Below are 22,428 nucleotides of genomic sequence, written 5' to 3'. Positions count from 1 at the left end.
ATGTACGACCGCCATATTTAGTCCCCAGTATTTGTAAAGCCTGGCTCAACTCGTTGTGAATGCGATCTTACAAAACCCACCAGCTTCTTGTGCCCACTCCTTCAGCCCACTATGTTGTTGCGGTCATCTTGAAATGAGTCAAAAATTTCATCGCGTGTCGTTACATCATGTACGTAGTCACGTTTTTATATAGCTCCGTGGTATTTGTCCCCCCCCCCCTCCCCTATGAAATAAGTAAACAGTTAAAAGAGCAAACCAAAACAAACGGTGGGGGGCATACCCCATATTTCGTTAAAATTGTTTTTAAAATGATCTCGTGTACAGTGTACGTATGCTGACCGAAACAGCATGTATGCATCATTTGTTAGCCCTTCTCTCTCTCTCTCTCTCTCTCTCTCTCTCTCTCTCTCTCTCTCTCTCTCTCTCTCTCATCTGTCCTATTCCCGGACCCGTCAGTGTTTTAGTCCATTTCCTAGGCAAATATTCCATTCATCCATTTCCCAAAAAGGCTTGGACAGAGTTAATAACCAGCTTATGTAAAGAAAACAATTAGATCCGAGCAGTTAAAATATGAGGCAAAGGAAGTCGCTATCATCAATTCCCAGAAAAGTAACGATTAAAACAATCATTCATGCACATGCACATGTATTATCGTATTTTGAGGGCACCTTAAATGCAATGTAACCAAGGACCATACGTCAGTAACTCCTCTTTGTCCGGTAGCAGTATAAAAATCAAGTAGATCCTTACGAAACAGTAATCGGTTATTCTTTTCTGTATCCGCCAAGTCTGAGAGGTCAAATCTTGCCCGATCTATTATACTAAAGAAAAACAGGGGATAATAAGCTGAACCTCAAGCATAATTGCAATAGCAATTAATTTTGTCACTCAAAGTGTTCGGAAATTTGCAGCAGGTTAGATAATAAAAGGCATAATGCATGGGCGTTTAGTGTTTTTGCACCGCACATGCACATTCTCCTTTTTGATCAATCAATGGGAATATGAAGATTAGGCAGTGTGTGGAAATACAGTGTATGCATTGATTAATTAATAGGCAGACAAAAAAACACAAACAAAAAACATACAAACAAAATTTTAGACCTGTAAACACATACTAGACCTGTTTACCAGTAGTGTTTAACTGGAAATCGTCGTAAGTGCCCTGATAATCGTTATTATTAACTGCATGTGCCAGAGAATTTACGTCACCGTTTCAGCAATGCCGCGGAGCGTCACGATAAGCGATCGTCATTCAAGGCTATAAAAGCGTAAGATGCGGCATAGAGTGCTAGAGAACGGCGACGGACTGCATATTGACTCGGAAAAAGGCACAATACGTATGACAATGGTTAACGACACTACTGTCTTCTCCGAGGAGGAATTGCGACCTCTCACGGACACTGCCTGCACAGTTATTGGGGTATATCTGACTTTAACAGGTAAATGAGTTTTGGTTTCCCAAATCAGAATACTTTTATGTTCAGTTATTTTAATGTTGCATTATGAAAGTAACTATTTGCATCGTTGATTTTCTTTTCTGTTGAGACGTTGGCTTAGGCCTAGTTTACATTTACACGGACGCCGTGCGATGAAATTGTCCGTACGATTTTTTTCAATTTTTAATTTTTATTTTATTTATTTATTTATTTATTTATTTATTTATTTATTATTATTATTATTATTATTATTATTATTATTATTATTATTATTTTATTTTATTTATCTATTTTTATTTATTTATTATTATTATTTATTTTTTTTTGAAATCGTAAGGAGCTACGGGCTACGCCCGTATGACTACATTACGATTCTGTGCGATTTTGCACGGCCAGGCTACCTCCGATTAGACTCCGTACGAGAAGGGTGTTACGGGCAGTATACGTGCATCGCATTTCAAATGTAATCTGGGCTTTACATAAACAGTGTTTTCTACGGCATTTGCTATTTCCCTAATCATAGACTAGACCTGTTCACTTCCAACGTAGCAGTTACTTTTTTCGGTTTTTGTAATAAAATGATAAATACCGCCAAAAGAATCAATTACACTCAGTACTCTCTTGGTAGCAAATTTGGATTTTGCTTTCGATTTGTTTGACAGGTATGACATTATCAAATAGCACGAGGCGTGAATTCTGTGCCCCTTGTGAATAATATTCAAATTATACAAGTGGATGTGTTAGGCCGTATTCAGAACAGTGGAGAAACTAGTCCGAGGGTCAAATATGGCCGACCCACTTGAATACTTCCCCACGAGGACTCTATTAAATGTCTGGTGGCGTATTAGAGGGCAAGTTTTTTAGTGGGTCGCCATATTTGACCCGCGGACTAGTTAGTCCACTGTTCTGAGTGTGGCCGTACTCGCATGAACAGTTCTGATGGCAGTTTCATGTGATTACTTTGATACATTTTTCAATTCCGTTCACCATATCAGTGACCTTTTCAAGAGCTAAATACTCAACGAAAAGGATATCAACCAGGTGGAAATCGATAATTTCCCGTAGGCTGGCTCAACTTCAAAGATTGACGTTTCTTTCCTCGTCATTCTTTCCGTTGCCTTTCCTTAAGACCTTTGTCTAGTTCGCGCCCTTTCCCTCGGTTTCTTGGTTGCCGAGCTTATTTGACCGGAACACTCGTAATTTCCTCCTCATGAATGTTTTACAATGTCTCACATTTCTTGATGTCTGCTCCTCTCCTCTCTCAGGACTCCAATGCGTACAACAATGAGGGTTATTATGTAAAGACGTTAAGTAGGATACATATCTCATGTTACCTGATATTTATTTGTTTCTGATTCTCTGCACATTGTTTCCCAAATTGAAGTACTTGTTTCAAAGATCGTCGTTTTAACTCATTCAGAAATGCGTCTTTAGAAAAACTATTGAAGTTAATTGTTGCAGCCCGAAAATTTATTACAAATTGTACATTGTTCCACCACTGTGTGCAATAGATATTTTAAACATGACAGAATTAAGCCATATTATGCTGCTTTTTAAAAAGAACTTGTTTTACTGCGACAAATGTCTAAGATTTTATTACCCGACTGTTTCTGAGAAAATTTATGAACCTCCTAGGCAAATGACAACATTTTTTAAATAAATGCGTTATATTGCTGCTACCTATAGAACGTTGTTTTTGTTAAACTGTTTTACACAATAAATCTAAGATTTTACGCATTGCGCATGAGAATTGTTGCACATGTATCGCCAGGTGATATATCAGCTTTCAGAGTGAAGTGATGAATTATTCAAAGAATTTTTTTTTTCTTACTCCAATACAAGGAACAGAGGAATGAGATTACTTGCCTCGTCCTGAGATAAGTGGATGACATTTACATGCTCTATGTCTCCCCGTATTTATTTATTTATTTATTTATTTATTTATTTATTTATTTATTTATTTATTTATTTATTTATTTATTAATTGCTGTTGTAAATTTGCTTTATTTATCATTATTTCATAAGTTTTATTATCATTTTTTTAAAAGTAACAAATAGACTGTTCAGCTGGTACGATCCTTATAATTGTATCGACAGCAGTTTTACACAGTTTTGTTCAACAAAAAACCCTCAATGTACGGCATATACAGAAAAAAAGAGAGTTTTACAATCAGTTGGGATTATGATAGTAAAACTGCATATGAAAAAACACTATTAATTCATCTGGACAAGTTTCAAAGACAATTTATAGCCTACATGAAGTATTTGACAGGAGCGCTTGTACATTGTATAAAGCTTTCACTGCTAGACTACACCGTCTGAAGGCCCAAGCGCTTTAAAGAATACAGGTTATTAAAGGGCATTGTGAAATAAATATATAAACGGATAACGGAAGCGTTTTAGGAAAGTGTCTTAATTCCATGAACACACTGAAATAGCTGTCATCAGAACAAACTGGTAGAATTTGCAAGTGCGTTATATATTTTACACGTCCCTTGTCTGTAGGCTATTTTGTATCACTCAATTGAATGACAGGCTTGCAGTAGAGACTTCTGCATAGTTGGAAAAGGTTATAGTACATATTTTAAGCCGTCTGATGAATAGCACTAAAGAATGACGCCTCATGATCAGCGGCTTTTTTCATTTCCAGACTTGCAAGACTTCTGAAAACCCTCAAAGCTAGATATATCCGCGGGTAAATAATTGTTATTTATTGACCCTCATCGGGTTGTTTATCAATCAACTAATAATGGCATTTGCGGTTTTTGCAAAGGTTTGTTGTGGTGTGGTCCTTAATTCATATGGCCTTGCCGTGAGAAAAAAAACTGCGCTGCGTGCATCGCAATTAATTTTTGTGTGTTTTGTGTTTTGCATTCCAAGAGAATCTTTTGATTGATCTTGAACATCCTGCATCATAATCAACACCCTTAAATAGAGAAAAAAATCGAAAGTTATTAACTTGAGCTTTTTAAGAATAGATAATATCGTATGACTGCAGGATGCGCAATAATTCGTGACACCATTGTCGTGTGGGATAAATTCTCAAGCACGTAGCTGCTGAAGGAATCAATATCAAGATTATTATCGGTAGACAGTCACGGAGGCGAGAAAAACACCCGCAGTTAACGTAATTATAAGTATTTCTTGTTCCTAAATAATTGGCAATATACAATCTCCTAGGTGATGAAATAGATACCATGTCTCTGTACCTTATTAGTTCTGTACCTTATTAGTCGGTGCGCTAAAGCAATGATTCGTGAGAGATATCTGGTTGACGGAGTTTTCTTAATCCAAACAGACGTGTGCGTCACTCAATAACGCATGTGTCATGTTTCATTGGAATTTTATACCAACGCTAGAATACCAAACAAAAAATGCAGAATTAATAAAAGAAGAAAAATTTGCGTAACGCATCGTATTCAGAATACAGACTCCGATGAATGCATTCAAAGCAAAAGACGATATTGCAGTGAATCAGTTAAACCCCCTTTACATTGGACAACGTCCTTCGTGCGTCCCGTAGTACGGCCCTGTTTGAGAGTAAAAAAAATACTTTACGTGCCGACAACTGACCGATCATTGAGCATTCATGCTGCAACCAAAGCAATGCTTGTGCCTCCTTTCTACGACAATGGCGATGCCAGTTCCATAGTCGCTCAGAAGACGCAGAAAGGACGCCGTCCAGTGTAAAGGAGGTTTTACATTACTGTAAAGCTCTTGTATGTATCGAATACTAACACTCTGAGTGTCAAAGAAAACTGGGGATTCCACCATCAAAACAAAAAAAAAAAGACAGAAATAAGTTGGAGATAAAGTTGAATTCCCAGAAGTTTTGAAATTCAACTGTATAAACAGGAAAAAATAGTTGATGTTTTACAATTGACAAGATGGCCTGCATCTCGCTAATGCAACTTATCTGTCACTGAGTAAGTCGGGGAAAAGTGCGTTAAAAAAGGCTTCCTTAGTATTAATAACTTTTCGCTACGGAATCCGTTAGCTGCACGATCATTTATCTCTGCTTGACTTGCATGGACATTTTTTATTTTTCATTCACTGGAAAAGAATAGGCATATTAAAACGTAACGCGCAAGGAAGACATTCAATCGCCACTATCATAAATCACCGCAAGCTACGTGATATTAACCACTGAAATATGAACTTAGGCAGATTGATTCACCTTTCATATTTTTTAGTTTGCAAAGTTTTTTCTTTCTTAATTTTTTTTTAATTTACCCCAACCCCTACCCCAACCCCCTTCCGTCTTTCAATGTCTATCGGCATTTATGTATTTATATATATTCCCTTCATTTTACCGTGGCATATGTATTTTCCCCCACAAAAAAACATATTATTCTTAATTAAACCGAACAAAATGAACAGAGAGAGATAAAAGGACTAAACTAAGTATCAGCAAGCCTCAGCTGACTGCGATTTGACAGGTAAACTCAGTAAATGATGCATTTACGATACCTATTGAGGAATGATGATTTTGAGAAATTGACCATAAACTAGCAGGTGTCGAGTAATTACTCTAAGATTGGCTTGGAGAAGTCGTGACCCACGCGGTCTTTTTCTTCTCTGGTATCACCTAGGGACACATAATCCTTAAAACTAAACTGTCTTAGAGTGCATTCCCATATATTTTTAGATCGATCTATCCCCGTGGGGAGTCTCACTAGATTGTTGTCAGCCTGACCGGCTTAAATGTCTGTCCCGCCTACTAAAAGCTGTAAGGGGGTAATTAACTTCCGTGTGCGCTCGGCTCTCGGAACCTGACAGCAATTTAGCGTGAATCCCCAAGGAGTTAGGTCGATCCGATTAGATCGATCTAAATCTATGGGAACCCAGTCTTATGTACGATATAATGCCACGACCTTAAAAAAGGGAAGAAAGGATTTGTCAAGACGTCGTGGCAATCTGCAAAATAGGTTCTGTTTTAAACCAGTGTTTCAAGTTGACCACAATACACAGATGACAAAATTAGGTATAGCTTCGTGCATGTAATGCTTCTCAAAACTTACTTTACAAATGCAATTGCTCAGCTTTACAATGCCATGGCAAGAATATGGAAAGGGATCCGCATGATTTTACGTGTCCACGGTTCAAGGTTGAAACAATGCCGTACATGTACTTAACCTGAACTTATATTGAACATTGAATCAACAGCGCATATTTAATGGTGACTTACAATTAACTCAGTATGAAATCTTTGTTGATCAACGTCTTAGCAAAAAGTCATTACGTTTACGCAAAGCCGTGTGTCTACCGAGTTGATAAACACAAATGATAGATAATAGACTGACAACTAAGGTATGCAACATACGTTATTTCCGATTGATCGCCAGACACCTGTTCGTCAAGGTTAAACGCGTTCAATAGATCTTCCTTCTAATAAAAGCGTGGCAATCAGATAAACATGATGCGTACCTGCTATGCAAATAAGTAATAGCTGCGGTGTCTGCTGCAAAATGACGCAGTTTATATAAAAAGATTAGGTTCAGTATTTAATCTACAGATGACCATTCGTGTGGGTGTCTGGGAAAGAAGAAGGATTGGCGACATAACCACTGTTTTATTGCATTCTTCATACCTGTACTTACAAACATGGACATAAACGCTACTACATGTATGTCCCATTTAGGTTGGCCGCAAGCGATCGGTATAGAAAATTTTCAGCTTGTGCTGAATAATTACCATCTGTGTTCCAACTACCAAGCTAATGAACATTTTCGTTCTAATGCCCGTCCCGTCCTATTTAAACTAATCTACATATTTTTTTTCTTTATATTTAAGCAATAGGAGCCCTGTTTGGAAACATCGTCTGCCTGGCCACATGCAAGAAGAGCCAGAAGTTTTCCCGGAAGCTCCACGCGCATCTCATTACGCATCTAGCCATTGCCGGGATAGCATTAACAGCATCCGGTCACGTGATGTTCACCGTCTCAGCGTTTGCCGGCACATGGGTGTTTGGCGACTACGGGTGTGTCCTTGCCGCCTTTCTCTGCTACTTTTTCGCTCTCGTCTGCTCCAACATCCACGTAGTCATCAGTGTGTACAGATATATTGAAGTCTGCAAGCCACACCTTAGTAAGTTAAATGTACCTGTCATAATTTTGAATTCCACATAATCAAATACATGTATAAGCACGCGATATTGCTTTTACCAAATGGTAAATTATTGTAAAGATAAACTGATTGCAGATCAGGGGCGGGTTTAGGCCGTCTTCTGGGTCTTCTGGAAGACGGTCAGATTTTTAAGTTTTCATTTACGTGTATCTAATTTTTTCTGTCGAAAGACGTTCAAAAATGAAGGCTGGAACAACAAAGATAATTTGGAAGACTGTCAGAAAATATCTCTGGATCCGCCCCTGCAGATATACCTGTATCATTGATGGGTGTTTTCTTTTTTCTTGCCAGGCACTCTTTTATAAAAATCTGGTATTTTGCGTATTATAATGGAATTGTTTCTGACCTTGTCCATTTCCGCATTTCTTTTATTCTATTTTCAGGATATTTCTTGGATCCTCGTCAGTCACCAGGGATACGGTGCTTTGCTTTGGCGGCGTCTTGGTTGTACGCCCTCTTTTGGACTTCACTGCCGCTATTCGGCTGGTCCAAATACACTTATGAAAGTTTTGGTGTATCTTGCAGTCTTAACTGGGAAAGTCGAGACCTGATTGACGTGACTTACATATACTCGTCCTTCTTCTTCAGCTTTGCTATTCACATAATTGTGATTGTATTTTGTTATATAAAGGTAAGAATACGTGGGCAAAAATGTCATTATTACTGTTAACATTACATGCTAGCTGGGCGCACATGAAATGCCGCTAAAATGAAAACCATGTTTTTAGAATTGAAAATCTAGAATTCTGATTACGTCATTTTTTTCTCATGATTCCATCTACTACTATATATTGTAACCATTCTTACAATCGAAACTTTTTTCTTTTTTTTTTTTCATATACCAATCAGGTCACGTTTATCTGTACAACGTATTTAAATGCAATTTTTACAAAAAGTACAGCACTCATCAATTCTTCTTTTAATAGGTTCTCATGCAAATGACAAAATCCACCAAGGGTCTCAAGAAATCCTCTTTGAATACAAATACGAGCCGTCTGTTGCTGCAGAAACATATCTCTGGTCAGAGGAAGAACACAGTGGTAAGTACGCGTTCACGGTTAATTACTCATCCTTTTCAAACCCCATTTTCAAAATAATATTTCGTGATCGTTTTAACAAAGAAGGCACACTCTTCATAGGATTCCATTTCGTTTTTCAAAAACACCTGTATTTATTAATAGATACATGTATCACGTACAGGGCGTACACCAACAAAGAATTATTTTAAGAAAATGACATTTGCGTTCATTTGTGGTGCATTTTTTAAGCCCACATATTAGTCCTTGAAAAACAAAATCATTTCTGTATGTTCGCAATTGCGTTGTGCCATATTAGTTCTGCAATCTAGGCGCATATCACGCCAACGTTCTCTGAGTTATAAACAACGACGACTAAATGTTTGCAAAGGACGTTAAAATTTGCACCAGAACTACTGAGAATCACTGCACTAATTGGGAAAGTAATACGGGGCTCCGTATCTCGAAAGGTTCGCTATGTTGCGCACGTGCGCAAGCGTCTCGATTCCATGGCCCCGTATCTCGAAATAGAATCGGTTATGGAATCGAGACACTTGCGCACGTGTGCAACATAGCGAACCTTTCGAGGTACGGAGCCCGGGTTTTAAAGGGAATGAACTTGGGGTGATATTATGTATTAACGTGATAAATGTGACGAAAAAGCAGAGATATATTACATATCAAATGATTTGAAAATAGGCATTTGAATAAGCAAGGAAAGCACAATGGGCCTTAGGGGAACATTTTCATTATCAAACGCTGGATGTTGTTGGAACTTTTTTTCAAATGCACTTTATGTCTTCAGCGGGTTTATTAGGAGTCTCCCTGCCTCCACATGCGTCACTAAACGGATAAAGTTACGGCTCCGAGGTTTAATTTCTAGGCCCCTGCAACGACGGCGAGTGTGGAGGCGGGGACACCATCAGCGGATTAGTCGGCTCATCTTTCGTAAATGTCCGCCATATTTGACTCGTGGATCAGTAGACCCTCGGATTCCCTGTTCTGAATGCGCTCTGAAGCCGCTTTCAGAACAGTGGACTCACTAGTCCGCGGGTCAAATATGGCGGCCAACTATAAAGCTTGTCGTCTAATCCGCTTATAAATACTGAGTAAATTCCCTGTGGGGAAGTATTCAAGTGGGTCGGCCATATTTGATCCGCGGACTAGTTAGTCCACTGTTCTGCAGCCTATGATTTATATTAGAATACCAAGCTGATGAACATTTTTACCTATTTACTCTCAAGCAATTTTTGTACTGGCTTTCAGATGTGTGCTGCGCTGGTGCTTTGCTATTTATTAGCCTGGTCCCCATACGCCATCTTCACCTTCTGGAGCATTCACTTCCCTCTGCCGCCAGTCCTTGTCGTCATGCCGACCATGTTTGCTAAAAGTTTCTGTGTCTTCACGCCTGTCGCTTGCGGGCTGTTGAACAGGGACTTCAGAGAGAATTTCTGGCAGCTTCTGCGAGTGGTTCACCTCGTTGACGGTAAAGTTGCACCGTTGAAGGATGCTAAGCTCTCGGTCACGTTGAGGTGAGTTTTGAAGATTTAACGGCAAAGAATCCATTTCAGATGTACGCATAATTCAGAAGAGTGCAGTTATTTATTCATGCTACGAAAACAATTGACTTCTCAATAAGCCTCTTAGTACTAACTGTCTTTGACAGGGCATAAATGTCAATTTTGAGGACAGTCTAGACATCGATATATCTTGATCCTATGGCGCCCGAAGTTAATTTTGAAAAATACTTATTCTTTTGGTTATTTGTCGAAATCATATCACTTAATTCCGAGTATCATTTTCCATATATCTTCAGTGCCGTTCAAAAGATGCAAGACAACGAAGTCCTTTTATTCAAAATGACTCAAAATGACATCTTCATATGCGAGCAGTCGGCAAGCATTCTACAAAACCCTCCACAACGCGATGACGCCCCCGCTGCCAAGCTTCAGCCAAGCACAAGTCCACGTGGAGGCGCACAAAGAAACGAGTCGCCCGTTGAATTCTCTGAAATCAAACGTAGGACCAATCACAGTGATATCCAAATGCATATTTAGAGGCAAACATTTACACTGTACATAAAATTACCCTATATACTGTGTATATCTGAAGACTATGATAGGTCCTTTCCCTAAAGTGTGCAGACAGTGTCTTAAAATTTCATTGCAAATTCAAATAGATTTACTTCTTGGGTTCTTCACAGTTTAGACCTTTTCTCTGACAGCTATACCAGAATTGTGCTTTACCAGTATGTATTAAAGTTTGATGTTACACACTTTACTGAAGACCACTGCGATATAAGTCATAACTAAAAAGCAATTCAATCGACCAAATATGAATTGAAACCCCAATTGTTTTTCACACATCAACTTACATTTATATTTACACTGAAACTATGACCCCATTCCCACAGATTCTAGATCGATCTATCCCTGTGGGGAGTCTCACTTGATTACTGTCAGCTTAGCCGGCTTAAATGTAAGCTGTAAGGGGGTAATTAACTAAAAGCTGTAAGGGGGTAATTAACTACCGTGCGCGCTCGGCTAACAGCAATTTAGCGTGAACCCCCAGGGAGATAGGTCGATCTAGATGGATCGCTCTAAATCTATTTATAGGAATGCACTCTATGACGTTACATGTGTTCTATTTTTCTACACACAACCCAGCAATGGAACATCCCAAATTATTACGTTTCAAAGGTGCCAGGCTGTTTCATTTCAGAATTAACAGAGGCACTGTGGCTGCAAATTTATTCAGCCGAAACTATTCAGGAAATCAAAACATTTTATAGACATCTGATTAAATTGAAGAGCTTCTTGCTTCTAAATACCTTTATTTGTACATCCAGAATGTAAATGTTTACTGTTGCATTTTATGTCCATTAGCAGTTATACATTATATCTTGACACTGCTGGGCGATTTTTGGGAACTGCATGTTTTCATGGAATAAACTTTCTAACTGCTCTATTTCAACAGATTTTGGTGGCCTATTTGATACATTTATAGGACACACGAACGACTTCCTGTTGTGTTCCTTTCGCAGATAATCCTCTGCTACTCCCACGATAGTATACTGCTAACATCCAGGCTTTAGTGAGCAGTGCATTGATATTACTTGCATGCATAAGCAACGGTGAACAAAGTAATTATCAACTAAGGAGCAGATAGATATTTCCTTAACGTGTTTCTCACCTTCACCACTGTACATGGCACACCAAGTTTAAGGGTGATAACAAGCAGGCGATAAGTACCTTTAGTACATCTTAACTCCGGGTTTTGCTGAATTGCGATGGTAAATTTAGTGCTGCAGTGAGGAATTCAATTGTCAAGTTCGGGATATTGGGAAATTTTGTCTGCTCTAGTTGACAATGACATCGTTTAGCACTTCTTACTGGTACGAAGACAAGTGAATGCTAAAATCTCCTTATCGGATGTAATGATAATGGTATTTTCTTAAGGGTGAGACTAAAATAAAATGTCTTTAATCTAGATGATGTCAGTGGGCTAAGGGAGTGAGACAAGCCGTTCATTTTTAGTTTGAAACATTCTTGAGCTGAAACGTGCTGGTATGAGTAAGATTTTCAACGTCATAAATATTTCTCTCTTGGTGTTCTGAGTACAGGATACAGGCCCGTAGCCAGCAATTTTAAAGGGGGGTTCTTTTTTTGAAAAAGTGGACCTTTTCCCATAAAAACTACATGTACCTAGATTAAATTTTAACCAGAGTGGACCTTTTCCCAGCAAAAGGGGTGGTTCTTTCGAACCCCCCGAACCCCCCTGGCTACGGGCCTGGGATACTACCAAAAAATACTGGGCGCATGTTGAAGTGTGTTGACATCCAGATGGTAGATAACTGCGCCCTCCAATATTTTCTGCCATCTTTTTTTTTTTTTTTTATTGAAACTAATTGCTTCGACCTGTATATAAAGCTTCTTTTAGTTAAACAACAGCACACTGTATTTATTAAAACTGAAAAGATATAATAAAATCATAAGAACATGAAAGCTGTCGATATTTTGTTTTCCTTTGACTTGGTCATTCACTGCAAAGACGGGTACGATGGAGGGTTCATTTCCCCCCTTCTTTTCCTTCTCATCCCCCCCCCCCCCCCCCCTTCGTACCAAGAAAAAACGTTTAACCAACGAAACGAGACAAAACGAAGCAAAATTTTCAGCCTTCCGTATTATGGCAGAAAAACAGCTGTTATTATAAACCGCGTGTGCCGCGCTTGTAGCACGATGTGTTTTCCCAGGTCTTGGTCTTCTCTAACACAATCCTTGTCCCACGATCCACTTCAGCTGTATAGTATTGTTATTCAAATTAAACGAACCCCAAGTGATAGGTAGTCAGGAAAGCGTAATGGAGGACACAGATTCCGAAACGTGGTGGTGATTCTCTTGGAGAAAATATGGTATATTCAGAGCTGCTTGCTTGAAGTGGACACAACAACTCGTAAGTGAGACATGCACGTTGCTTTTTTATTACTGTAACGGATGCCGGAAAGTCAACTTCTTGTGAGAAGGACATTTTCAAAGTGTACCCTCATGTCTGTTGAGCTCGAGATGATTATGTAATCACCACACTACAAGGGTTGGGGATTGGGGGGGCAGTTTACCTGGCCCCCGTAACTCGAAAGCATCGCGCATTGCGACCAAGCGCAGGCGTCTCGACTCCATAACTCGCCCGTACTCGCCCCATATAATACATTGTAGCCTCTATGTGATATCGCTATTCGCAGTGCGCGATACTTTCGAGTTCAGGAGCCCTGCTGGGCAAGTCGAGAGATATCTACATGGAATACCCGACTAATTTTGCATTTCTTACATATTGTGAGGGTTTACTGTATGCTCTTGAAATACTTAAAATGTTTGGCGACATCTAATAAAATTAAAAAGTTCTTATGTTATATTTCTATCTTATTCCAGTCGCCAATGCCCGCAGGAGACAAGGATGCACAGGAGAAGTGACAGCGCTTCTGTAGCACCATCTGCTATCAACATCACCATGTTAGACTGGGTTCCCATGCCTAGATCGATCCATATGGATCGACCTAACTCCCTGGGGGTTCATGCTAAATTGCTATCAGCTTAAGAGGCTTAAATGTCTGTCACGCCTACCAAATCAGCTAGAGGGGTAATTTACTTTCTTGTACGCTCGGCCTAGTCGATAGCAGATAGCAATTTAGTGAGACTCCCCATGGAAATAGATCGATCCAAATATCTGTAAGAATGGTCCCTTAGACGAACGATACACGCATGTGGGATGAAACTGAAATGCAACCGGCGTGAAGTTCAAAATTTTACTCACCATTTTTTGGTTTTGCATTTGTAGGGGTGACCTATTTTAATGTGTATGGAGAAAATTTATATGTATGGCAATTCTTATCATGTATGAATAATAGTGCTTTCTCGATTCCTACCTTTGTAACATCAGAACGTTGGAATGGCACATTCATTTATTGATTTTTTTTATATTTAGGCCCACAAAAAAGTGACGATCAATTCGATAAACGTTCTGAGATTTCAAAGCATGTTTGATGATATGAAAGTCTGAATTCTAGACATAAATTGTTTTGTGTCCTGTTACATGGGTATTGCCTTCATGAAATAATAGGTCTTACTGCCCGAGTAAAAAACATCGGTTCCTAATTATAATTATCACATCATCTTAGATAATATTGAATTTATATATGTGATGCAGAACATGATTGTAACAGTGAACTATTTATTATTCTTTCAGGGGCGGTTTGAGGCCGTCTTCTGGGTCGTCTGAAAGACGGCCAGATTTCAAGTTTACATTGATAGGTACATGTATCTAATTTTGTCTGTCAGAAGACTGTCGAAAATGGAGGATGGATCAACAAAGATAATTTAGAAAACTGTCAGAAAATATCTCTGAATCCGCCCCTGTCTTTGTTCAACTCTGGCTAGCTGAAGTGGTGTTTTACACGTGTCTTTCTGCGAATTCTGGAATTGTAAATGTACAACAATCGGAACTCTAAGTGCAGTGCAATTTTAACAGTATTGATGTACAAAACAAAACCCAGTTTTAAGGAGTGTGCACATTTAGAAATCTACTTAAATAACTTGAATGGTGGAGGCAAATATATTAATCAAGCAGTATTTTAAACAATGTCACCTTACTCTTGGATGGTAATTGAATGGCGTAATAAACTCGAATTCATCCAGGCAGAAAGAATTTTGATGCGAATTACGAGCTACAGAGGTCTAGAAGATGAAATTGCTCCATCGTTGTAATGCCCGCATTATAAAGAAATATATAATCGTTTGTTAAATGTAGGGAAACCACACCCAACACCCAATGTACGTAGTAATAAAAATCCATTTATGTGTATTTGATGTTCGCAATAGAAAGCCCAAAGCCATCGATATCGTGTTGGTCACAATTGTTTAAGAAGCCTATCAGAAAAGGCAGTTATCGATTAACTGAATCCATTGACTACATAAGAAAACTTTGTAAATGAGCGACATGTTTTAAGCACCATATTATTAAGATTTTATTGTAGTCTACATTTAGTCCCATCTCATTGTAGTCGAGTGCCATTGTATTAAAGATACATTTTCCTCAGTACATTCTGGTCGTAGATTTAAGAAATGCCATGGTAAGACTTTATTTTGTGACACATTAAAGTTCTAAATCTGATATCAGTTCATGTCAGGTCAAATGTTAGCATGCCTCTCAGTAGCAGATTTAATGTTGTTATTCTGTTATCGAATCATTCATATGTTTAAAATGTTGTTGAAATAAAATTAATTAATCTAAACAACCTGGGGTAATATTTCAGTAGGTTTTCTTCACATTTCATTCTCCAATGGATGTATATATAAAAATTCAAATAAATGATCACAGAAAAAGTTTTATCGGTTTAATTTTTGTTGGACTCGATCTCCTTCTCTTGCACCTTCTTCTCTTGTCCTTTTTCAAGTCGGAAGTGTTACCGACTACGCTAATCGGCCAGGGAGAAATCGCACAGTTCAAATGAAACCTTCATAGTAAACTCCGTGGATCGCTTTTCTTTTCTACAAAATGAAAACTGTGGGACTCGATCCTGTCATCTTCTAGTTCCCAGTCTGACACGTTACCGATTCGTCTATTCACCCAACCACCCACCCTAAACTTTCGATCTTCCCTTTATAGTTACTGATGACGTAGGCCAAACCACTGGCATGATTAAATTGAAACTAGGTACTCCACAAAATGAATCGGTATGGTATTTACAGATTCCAAAGTGAAATGTACGCACGGAAAAAGTTTAGCTGTTTTTTAATGATCGCTTTTGTCAGCATTAAAGCAAGTAATTTAGTAAAATAGTAATATCCTAATTTTACAGTGTTCCTAATTTTTTTCCTTCAAACCGAGAAGTTCAGGAATTATCTTTACTGTTACATGATAAGCATCAGCGCCGAAAACGTGGTCCCAGATTTTCTCTGGCGTTTCAGGTGGCATTGGATAACATTTTGATAAAAACTGAGGTCCCAGGGTAAAGTAATGGAGAGACTCTACACTTACATCAGACCCCCGTAACTCGACAGCATCGCTCATTGCGACCGAGCGCAAGCGTCTCGATTCCGTAACTCGCCCATGCTCGCCCCATATAATACACTGTAGACTTATGTGATATCGCTATTTGGAATACGCGATGCTTTCGAGTTACGGAGCCCTGTACTTTTCTCAGTTTTCGGTCTTACATGATATCGGCACCTCTGGTTAGGGTATCGCTAGCATGTAAGGCCGACAACTGAGGTAACGTCAGTTCATATGCGACAACAGCTAAGGAAAACTAGTAAAGAAAGATGAGATTTTCAAGCGTTTATTCACATTACAATAAAAAAGATCTTGCAACAGTTCACTTCTCAGTGAAAAATTATTTTTCTATTCTATGTCATGAATCTATAGTCACTTTAAGATTGGTGAATAAAAAAAAACTCAAACATATTTTGGGAATTCTTTCACGAAAAAATTGCTAACTTGAATGAATTTGTTTATATAATAACAAAGCCTACAATAATGTCGATTTCACTTACGTGAACATCAAAATCAGATACTGTTTCTAGTCTCTTAGATGACACATATCGTAAATGTCATGAATATGTCCGCATTCCTTTCACAGTCCTATCTCAATGTCACCCACCAGTCTAATGCCACGTTTTTAACATTCCACCAGTAATCATTATCCATAATTCCCGTGTCAGTTTCAAGGGTAGAAGATTCGTTCCCATGCACTTGAAATGAGCATTTTTTCCGCAGGGGCCACGTGGTCGTTTGTCCCTTCTTTTTGTCAACAGTTATCATCGCGGTCCTTTACAATATTCCAGGCTAAATGACACAAATAAACAACGAAAGAATGTCCACAACATTCAAATCTTCCACGCCAGTAAAAAATGACATTTATCTTTATCTTCTTCACCGACTGCACTGGGGTCTCTTAGCCTATACTCTGACGTCACCGGCTGGTCAATTCTCTGGCATCCTTGACAACTTGTCGTCTTTACTTGTCAATATGTAGGTCACTCGACAAAAATGTGAACACAGTTTGCGCAATATATGCATACTTCTAACTCCCCCCTCCTATTTTTTCTGCCTTATGAAATAGTACCCTCCAATACCGAATGAAATCAACAATGGTTTTAAAAATGTATTTCAATTAAAATACAACATCAAATATTACTCAAAATGATAATGAAGAGACTCAAATGATTAATTATTTCAAATCACCCATATGTTAATCTATACCTTTTTTTAAATCTATTGAAAACTAAAAAGGATTAGTGCCAATAGGGCCTACCTGCACAATTGACATCAAACCCATTTACAAACCCAGAGGAAATAAGTCGGATAAAGTTGAAAAAAAAACGTAAACGAAAACAAACATAAGTTAAAACTGTGACAGGCTTTATTAACATTTACTCGCCAGAACTTCACATACGTAATATGCAAATATAATATCAGTTACGACTAGCTCTTACGTCCCAAGTCAGGTGCGGATCCAGGATTATTTGAAGGGGGGGGGGGGGTCCGGGGATGCGAAACCGACTCTCCCCCCCCCCCCCCCCGCCCCCCCCTCCCCTCCCCCCCCCCCCCGCCCCCCCCGAATCTGCCACTGCAAGTTTCATAGTCTGACAGTCAGTTTATCTTATCACTACGGCAAAACCCTTCGGGATGTACAGGTACATGTACTTTGAAATTCTGGGTGTCAAACTGGGCCTTATACACTATTTTTGAGGCAATGAATGTCAAATTCTGGGCTTTTTTCGAATGAATTATGTTTCATTTGTCATATTTTATAGTGAAAAACGACTGGAGGGTTTTCAATGCAAACGAAAAAATTGTGAAAAAGAAATAAAATGCTATCATAAGCTTATCTGAGTCACTGAGTCAATAATATTTCACATCACATTTCTTGAATACGCATGGACAAAGGGACGAAGGTCACCTGTACAAAGAAATGGGGAACCGACTACGGTCCCTAGCGGACTACCATTCCTGTCACAACGGTTTGGGCGCGTGCACATTATGTAAAGCAGAGGCCAATTTCGCACTACTTTCGGCAAAATCGAGTGAAAATGGACGACTTTTTTTTTTAGCTCTGCTTGTTTTCATGTGAATTTTTGTCAACAGTTAGTATGCTTCAACGTTAGGAATATAAAAAGAAGCGGATATAGAGATTCGGAAATTCAGGCTTAAAAGTTAGTTTTCATTAAAAGTAGATTTAGAACGTTCAAAATGGAATGATTGCAGATCCCATTATTGCTGTTATTATCATTCATATTTCAAAGTTAATCATCAAATAAATTTCGCCGTATCGTCTGTGAACAGTTTATTAAGAAATTGTTATCTGACTATCATAATCCAAATTTTCAGCTTAACATTTGATGTAGCTGATAAATATAATGTAATCAAAATTCTAAGATTGGAATAATCTATAAAGCTATAACGAAAAACCCATTGACCGACATATAACCATGTACCTGTCGCAATTTTAACTATATTTTCATCCTGATTTATAGCTCAGTTATCGCATTACGAAATTGGCTAATATTCGAAAAGTCAGTCGCCCGTTTTAGACTAATTTTTATAATTAAAATATGTTTTCTTTAGTACTCAATGAGCAATTAAAGGAGACAAAGAGACATTATGTCACATGATATCTATCATTTTTATTGTAAACGTCTCTGCACACTCAACAAAATATAGTGTACCTGAAAGAGTTACGTCACGTTCCTTGGGCCCAGTCTTTACAAATGTGTCAAGGGTTTTTGGTAATGATACATTGCAACTAATGTCACCATTGAGTAAGTTTGGCACTGTGTCATTTGTGTCCAAATGACTGTCATTACCATTCAAAGCCACATTCAAAATCGTAATCTGAAAAAAAAATGCTTGAGGGAGAGATGCCACTGCTGAATTAAGGTGTCCAATACGCATACAAGGTGATTTGTACCGCTAATGTAGTAGGTCACTTAAATGAGTGTTTTGAGGACATGGTGAAATAAAAAAATGTTACCAATTTATATAGATTTCGAAAACTTTTTTTTTTCAAAAATCTCTGAGGTACATGTAGGTTGAGTGGGCTATTGCTCTCCTTTCCCCTTAATTAAAATATCTAGCTCAACATGTCGATTTTTAGAAGCCATCTTCACTAATATGCTGGGTCGAACTTGTAATTAACTTGCCATCCTGAAACCGAGGACACAAGCAACGCCTTCGAAATAGGCTACATGGTCCAATTTACATTTTGCATATTTAAGTAGTTTTTAAAAATAATGATTATATATCATATATCAAAATCCAGTGGCAGTCCAAAATGGTCAATTTCACAACGTAAGTGGCTAGTTAAAACGGTGGTTAAAAATCTACCAATCATGGTCATCCTTGACACGGCTAATTTTGAAAACCAGTTAAATACGGTTGCCATGGGAAAGGCACTTCACTGTCGAGAGCAGTTTGGAGACAGAGACACTAGGACCAAGTGCAAGGCATCACAATGCAAATAGCTCTAACCGTACTCGTGTTCCTTCTGGGAGTTGCCTCTCTTGCTAGCGGAACCCCCATCGGTCCCTGCGCCAGCATGCAGGCCGTGTGCCGCTACCTGGGTCACGGGACCACGGTGAAGATGACCTACCCCACATGGGTCAGCTCTTGTGTCTGTGGCTCCTCTGCTGGACCATCTGCAGATAATCCTGTGGGATGCGACTGGCGCCCAGGCGGCGGGGTTCACGGCGGTCAACTCGACACTAACGGAATGTGTTACAATATACAAGAGGTAGGTTGACCACCTGGTATTGTACATGTAGAGTCCAATTTGACGTGGTTGAATTTACATACTCTGTGTTCTCAGATCCGAAAGCTCAAACATGCACTTTCTTGTACAAGTCCATGTATATTCCGCCATATTGAATCTAGTATGGAATTGAGAAAAAGCACCCGTATGTGTACCGGTGCAACTAGAAACCAGAGCGAAAGTTGGTCAGTGGATGCTCGTGACCACTTGTTTTAAGTGCGAGGCCATAAGTCGTTGAATCAGTATTGAATCTTTGTTTATCAACTTCTAAACGAAATCTGAATGAAAGGCAGAAATTTTATTCAACATTGTGTGCTGGGAAATTATATGCTTTTTCATGGAAAATTTTTGATCACTGTAAAGTTCGAATATGAGGGAAGGATCAACAAAAATATGACATCGATTATCATATTCATATTCTTTATATTATTATTATTATTATTATTATTATTATTATTATTACATCGGTTATTACATTTTTTAATTTTTTTAACGTTGCTTTCCATTTGAACCATTCATTTGCGTACTGCTGACAAGCATTTATCTTAATATCCGCCATTAATAATTTCATAACAAGTTTCATCATATAATCAAATCAATCAAATCATTATGATTTTTGTAAATATATTTTAAAGTTTTTTATAAGTATTCTTTATAAAAACAAATATCAAGATATTTTAAAGCTGCGGACTTAATTGGTTTACCCATGCATTCCGTCGTTACAGGTCTGTTCACACGTGGATAAAGATAACGAAGGTGTGCAGATTAACTGGGATGATGGATCGGCGAGATTCGGCTGTGTGTGCGGGTCCGACCACGCCCCCGGAACTCCAAATTACTCCGTCGTTGGCTGTAACTGGGTCGCCCCTACGGGTCTGCTCCTGCCTTAAACCAAGAAGTAGTAAATCCGTACTTCTGTGCAAGTGAATGAAATTCTACAGGACTTTAAAATACGCTTACTTCTATCTTATCAAAAGCATGAATTAAGAAAAAAAGTCTTGAATGAATGTATTCTTCTATTTAGAAAATAAAAGTACCACAAAACACTTGATTTAAAAGTGTTTGTATCAAAGTTTCATTCTCCTGGAACCATGAATAATGAAAGAAAAACGTAGTCTAACCCCCACAAAGAACATACCTTACGGTCACAAACGATCCAGCTGGGTAATTGTTTTTCTCACCTTAAAAATTCAATCATCACTGGTTTTGATCTATGATTTATCTCCTTTAAGTATGACGTTGTCAAAAATTATGATAATCTTCTGTATAGAGCAGATTTTTTAGCGACTTTAGTTTGCTTGTCACTGAATATTGTAAAAAGGTGAAAATACGCCCTGCTGAGAGTAAAATAAACATCAAATTAACTACTTTCCATTCGTGGTCCAAATTTTATATCAGAAATGTTAATCTATAAATCAAAATATCATTTTCAGTCAGCAACAGAAAACTCTGTTTCCTATTCAGGCCTTATAAACGGATTAAGCGCTTACTAACAATGACAGTTTTAGCACTAATGTAACGCACGTATTAGCCATAAAACCCACGAATTAACCAACAAACCGTACTATTATTTAGTACCAGCAAAGCGATACCTTGTACTAACATTCGTCAGCTCTGGTGGTGCCGGTTAATTTATATAATAAAAATAATAATAATAATAATAATAATAATAATAATAATAATAATAATATATTTATTTCAAGTCTAAAATCCATAAAATGTTCAATAGACTGTTCAACATAAAATAAAAAGAAGTTTATAGATAAAAATGGTTAAGATATATATGATATAAATAAGAGCTAGACTTAATTGTAATAAACAGTAATTAAAAGTAAAAAATCCAAGGTTTCTTTAAAACTGTAAAATTTAAAATTCATGAATAAAATGTTTTAAAAATATGAGTTTTCAATTCCTTTTTAAAAGATTCTTGTGGTTCTATTTGTCTAATAAAAATTGGCAACTTATTCCACTCTACTGGTGCAGCTACACAAAATGACATGTCACCATATGTCACCATATATGGCCCGGAACATTCGTTACCGGAACATACGATACCATTTAGGATTTTTACATAATGTATAGACAAGGTAAAAAAAATGAAAATGAAAAATTGAGACACTCGTGAATTGTTCTATATTTAATTGAAAAATTTAATAATAATTGATTTTATCTGTTTAATAAATGTAGCATTACAGTACTAAGACAAAATCCACGTCACGAATCAACGAGGTGTAAGCCGATGAGTGTTGCAACTGATTATTCAACGTCTTATTTCAATTTTATTTCAACTTCTGCACTCACTTGAAGTTAAAACAGTCATGCAGGCGTGTCGTGTAAGAACGCAAAATATGCAACTCTAAGTTTATCCGTGTCTACGCAGCCACTTGAAATCTTTGGGGCTCATTCCTAATAAAAATGTCATTCTACGTACATCGATCCAACTCCGCGAAGACTCTAAGTGAATGCAATAAATTCAACAGATTAACGCGCCTCTTCTTGTTTCCAACCTTTTAGTATAATCACTAGCTTTTCTGTATTCTACCCAACG

General features: G+C 38.0%; 2 protein-coding genes and 1 long non-coding RNA gene across 5 annotated transcripts; all 3 read left to right on the top strand.

The window, feature by feature from the left end:
* The first annotated feature begins 1,014 nt into the window (after nt 1-1,014).
* Nucleotides 1,015-12,465, top strand: LOC106175584 (visual pigment-like receptor peropsin). The gene is made up of 6 exons (XM_087014347.1): nt 1,015-1,439; nt 7,230-7,523; nt 7,946-8,193; nt 8,489-8,602; nt 9,845-10,110; nt 10,395-12,465. The coding sequence occupies exons 1-6, from the start codon at nt 1,274-1,276 to the stop codon at nt 10,633-10,635; spliced, it is 1,329 nt and encodes a 442-aa protein (XP_086870473.1). The 5' UTR covers nt 1,015-1,273; the 3' UTR covers nt 10,636-12,465.
* Nucleotides 12,466-12,775: 310 nt separating this feature from the next.
* Nucleotides 12,776-15,456, top strand: LOC106166034 (uncharacterized). Of its 3 annotated transcripts, none has more exons than XR_015334834.1 (3): nt 12,841-13,030; nt 13,504-13,711; nt 14,410-15,456. It is a non-coding gene; the product is annotated as an uncharacterized LOC106166034 (long non-coding RNA). The 3 variants fall into 3 exon arrangements; XR_015334835.1 differs by having other exon boundaries at nt 14,318-15,456; XR_015334833.1 differs by lacking the exon at nt 14,410-15,456 and having other exon boundaries at nt 12,776-13,030; nt 13,504-13,932.
* A 4,069-nt stretch (nt 15,457-19,525) lies between these two features.
* On the top strand, nt 19,526-20,931 carry LOC106179211 (uncharacterized). The gene is made up of 2 exons (XM_013562742.2): nt 19,526-19,862; nt 20,606-20,931. Exons 1-2 carry the CDS (start codon nt 19,584-19,586, stop codon nt 20,768-20,770), a joined length of 444 nt encoding a protein of 147 aa, XP_013418196.2. The 5' UTR covers nt 19,526-19,583; the 3' UTR covers nt 20,771-20,931.
* The last annotated feature ends 1,497 nt before the right edge of the window (nt 20,932-22,428 follow it).

This window comes from Lingula anatina, chromosome 5 (assembly GCF_051362555.1).
Source record: "Lingula anatina isolate TDL-2025a chromosome 5, LinAna3.0, whole genome shotgun sequence".
Lineage (NCBI taxonomy): Eukaryota > Metazoa > Brachiopoda > Lingulata > Lingulida > Lingulidae > Lingula > Lingula anatina.
This window is presented reverse-complemented; position numbering and strand designations above follow the sequence as displayed.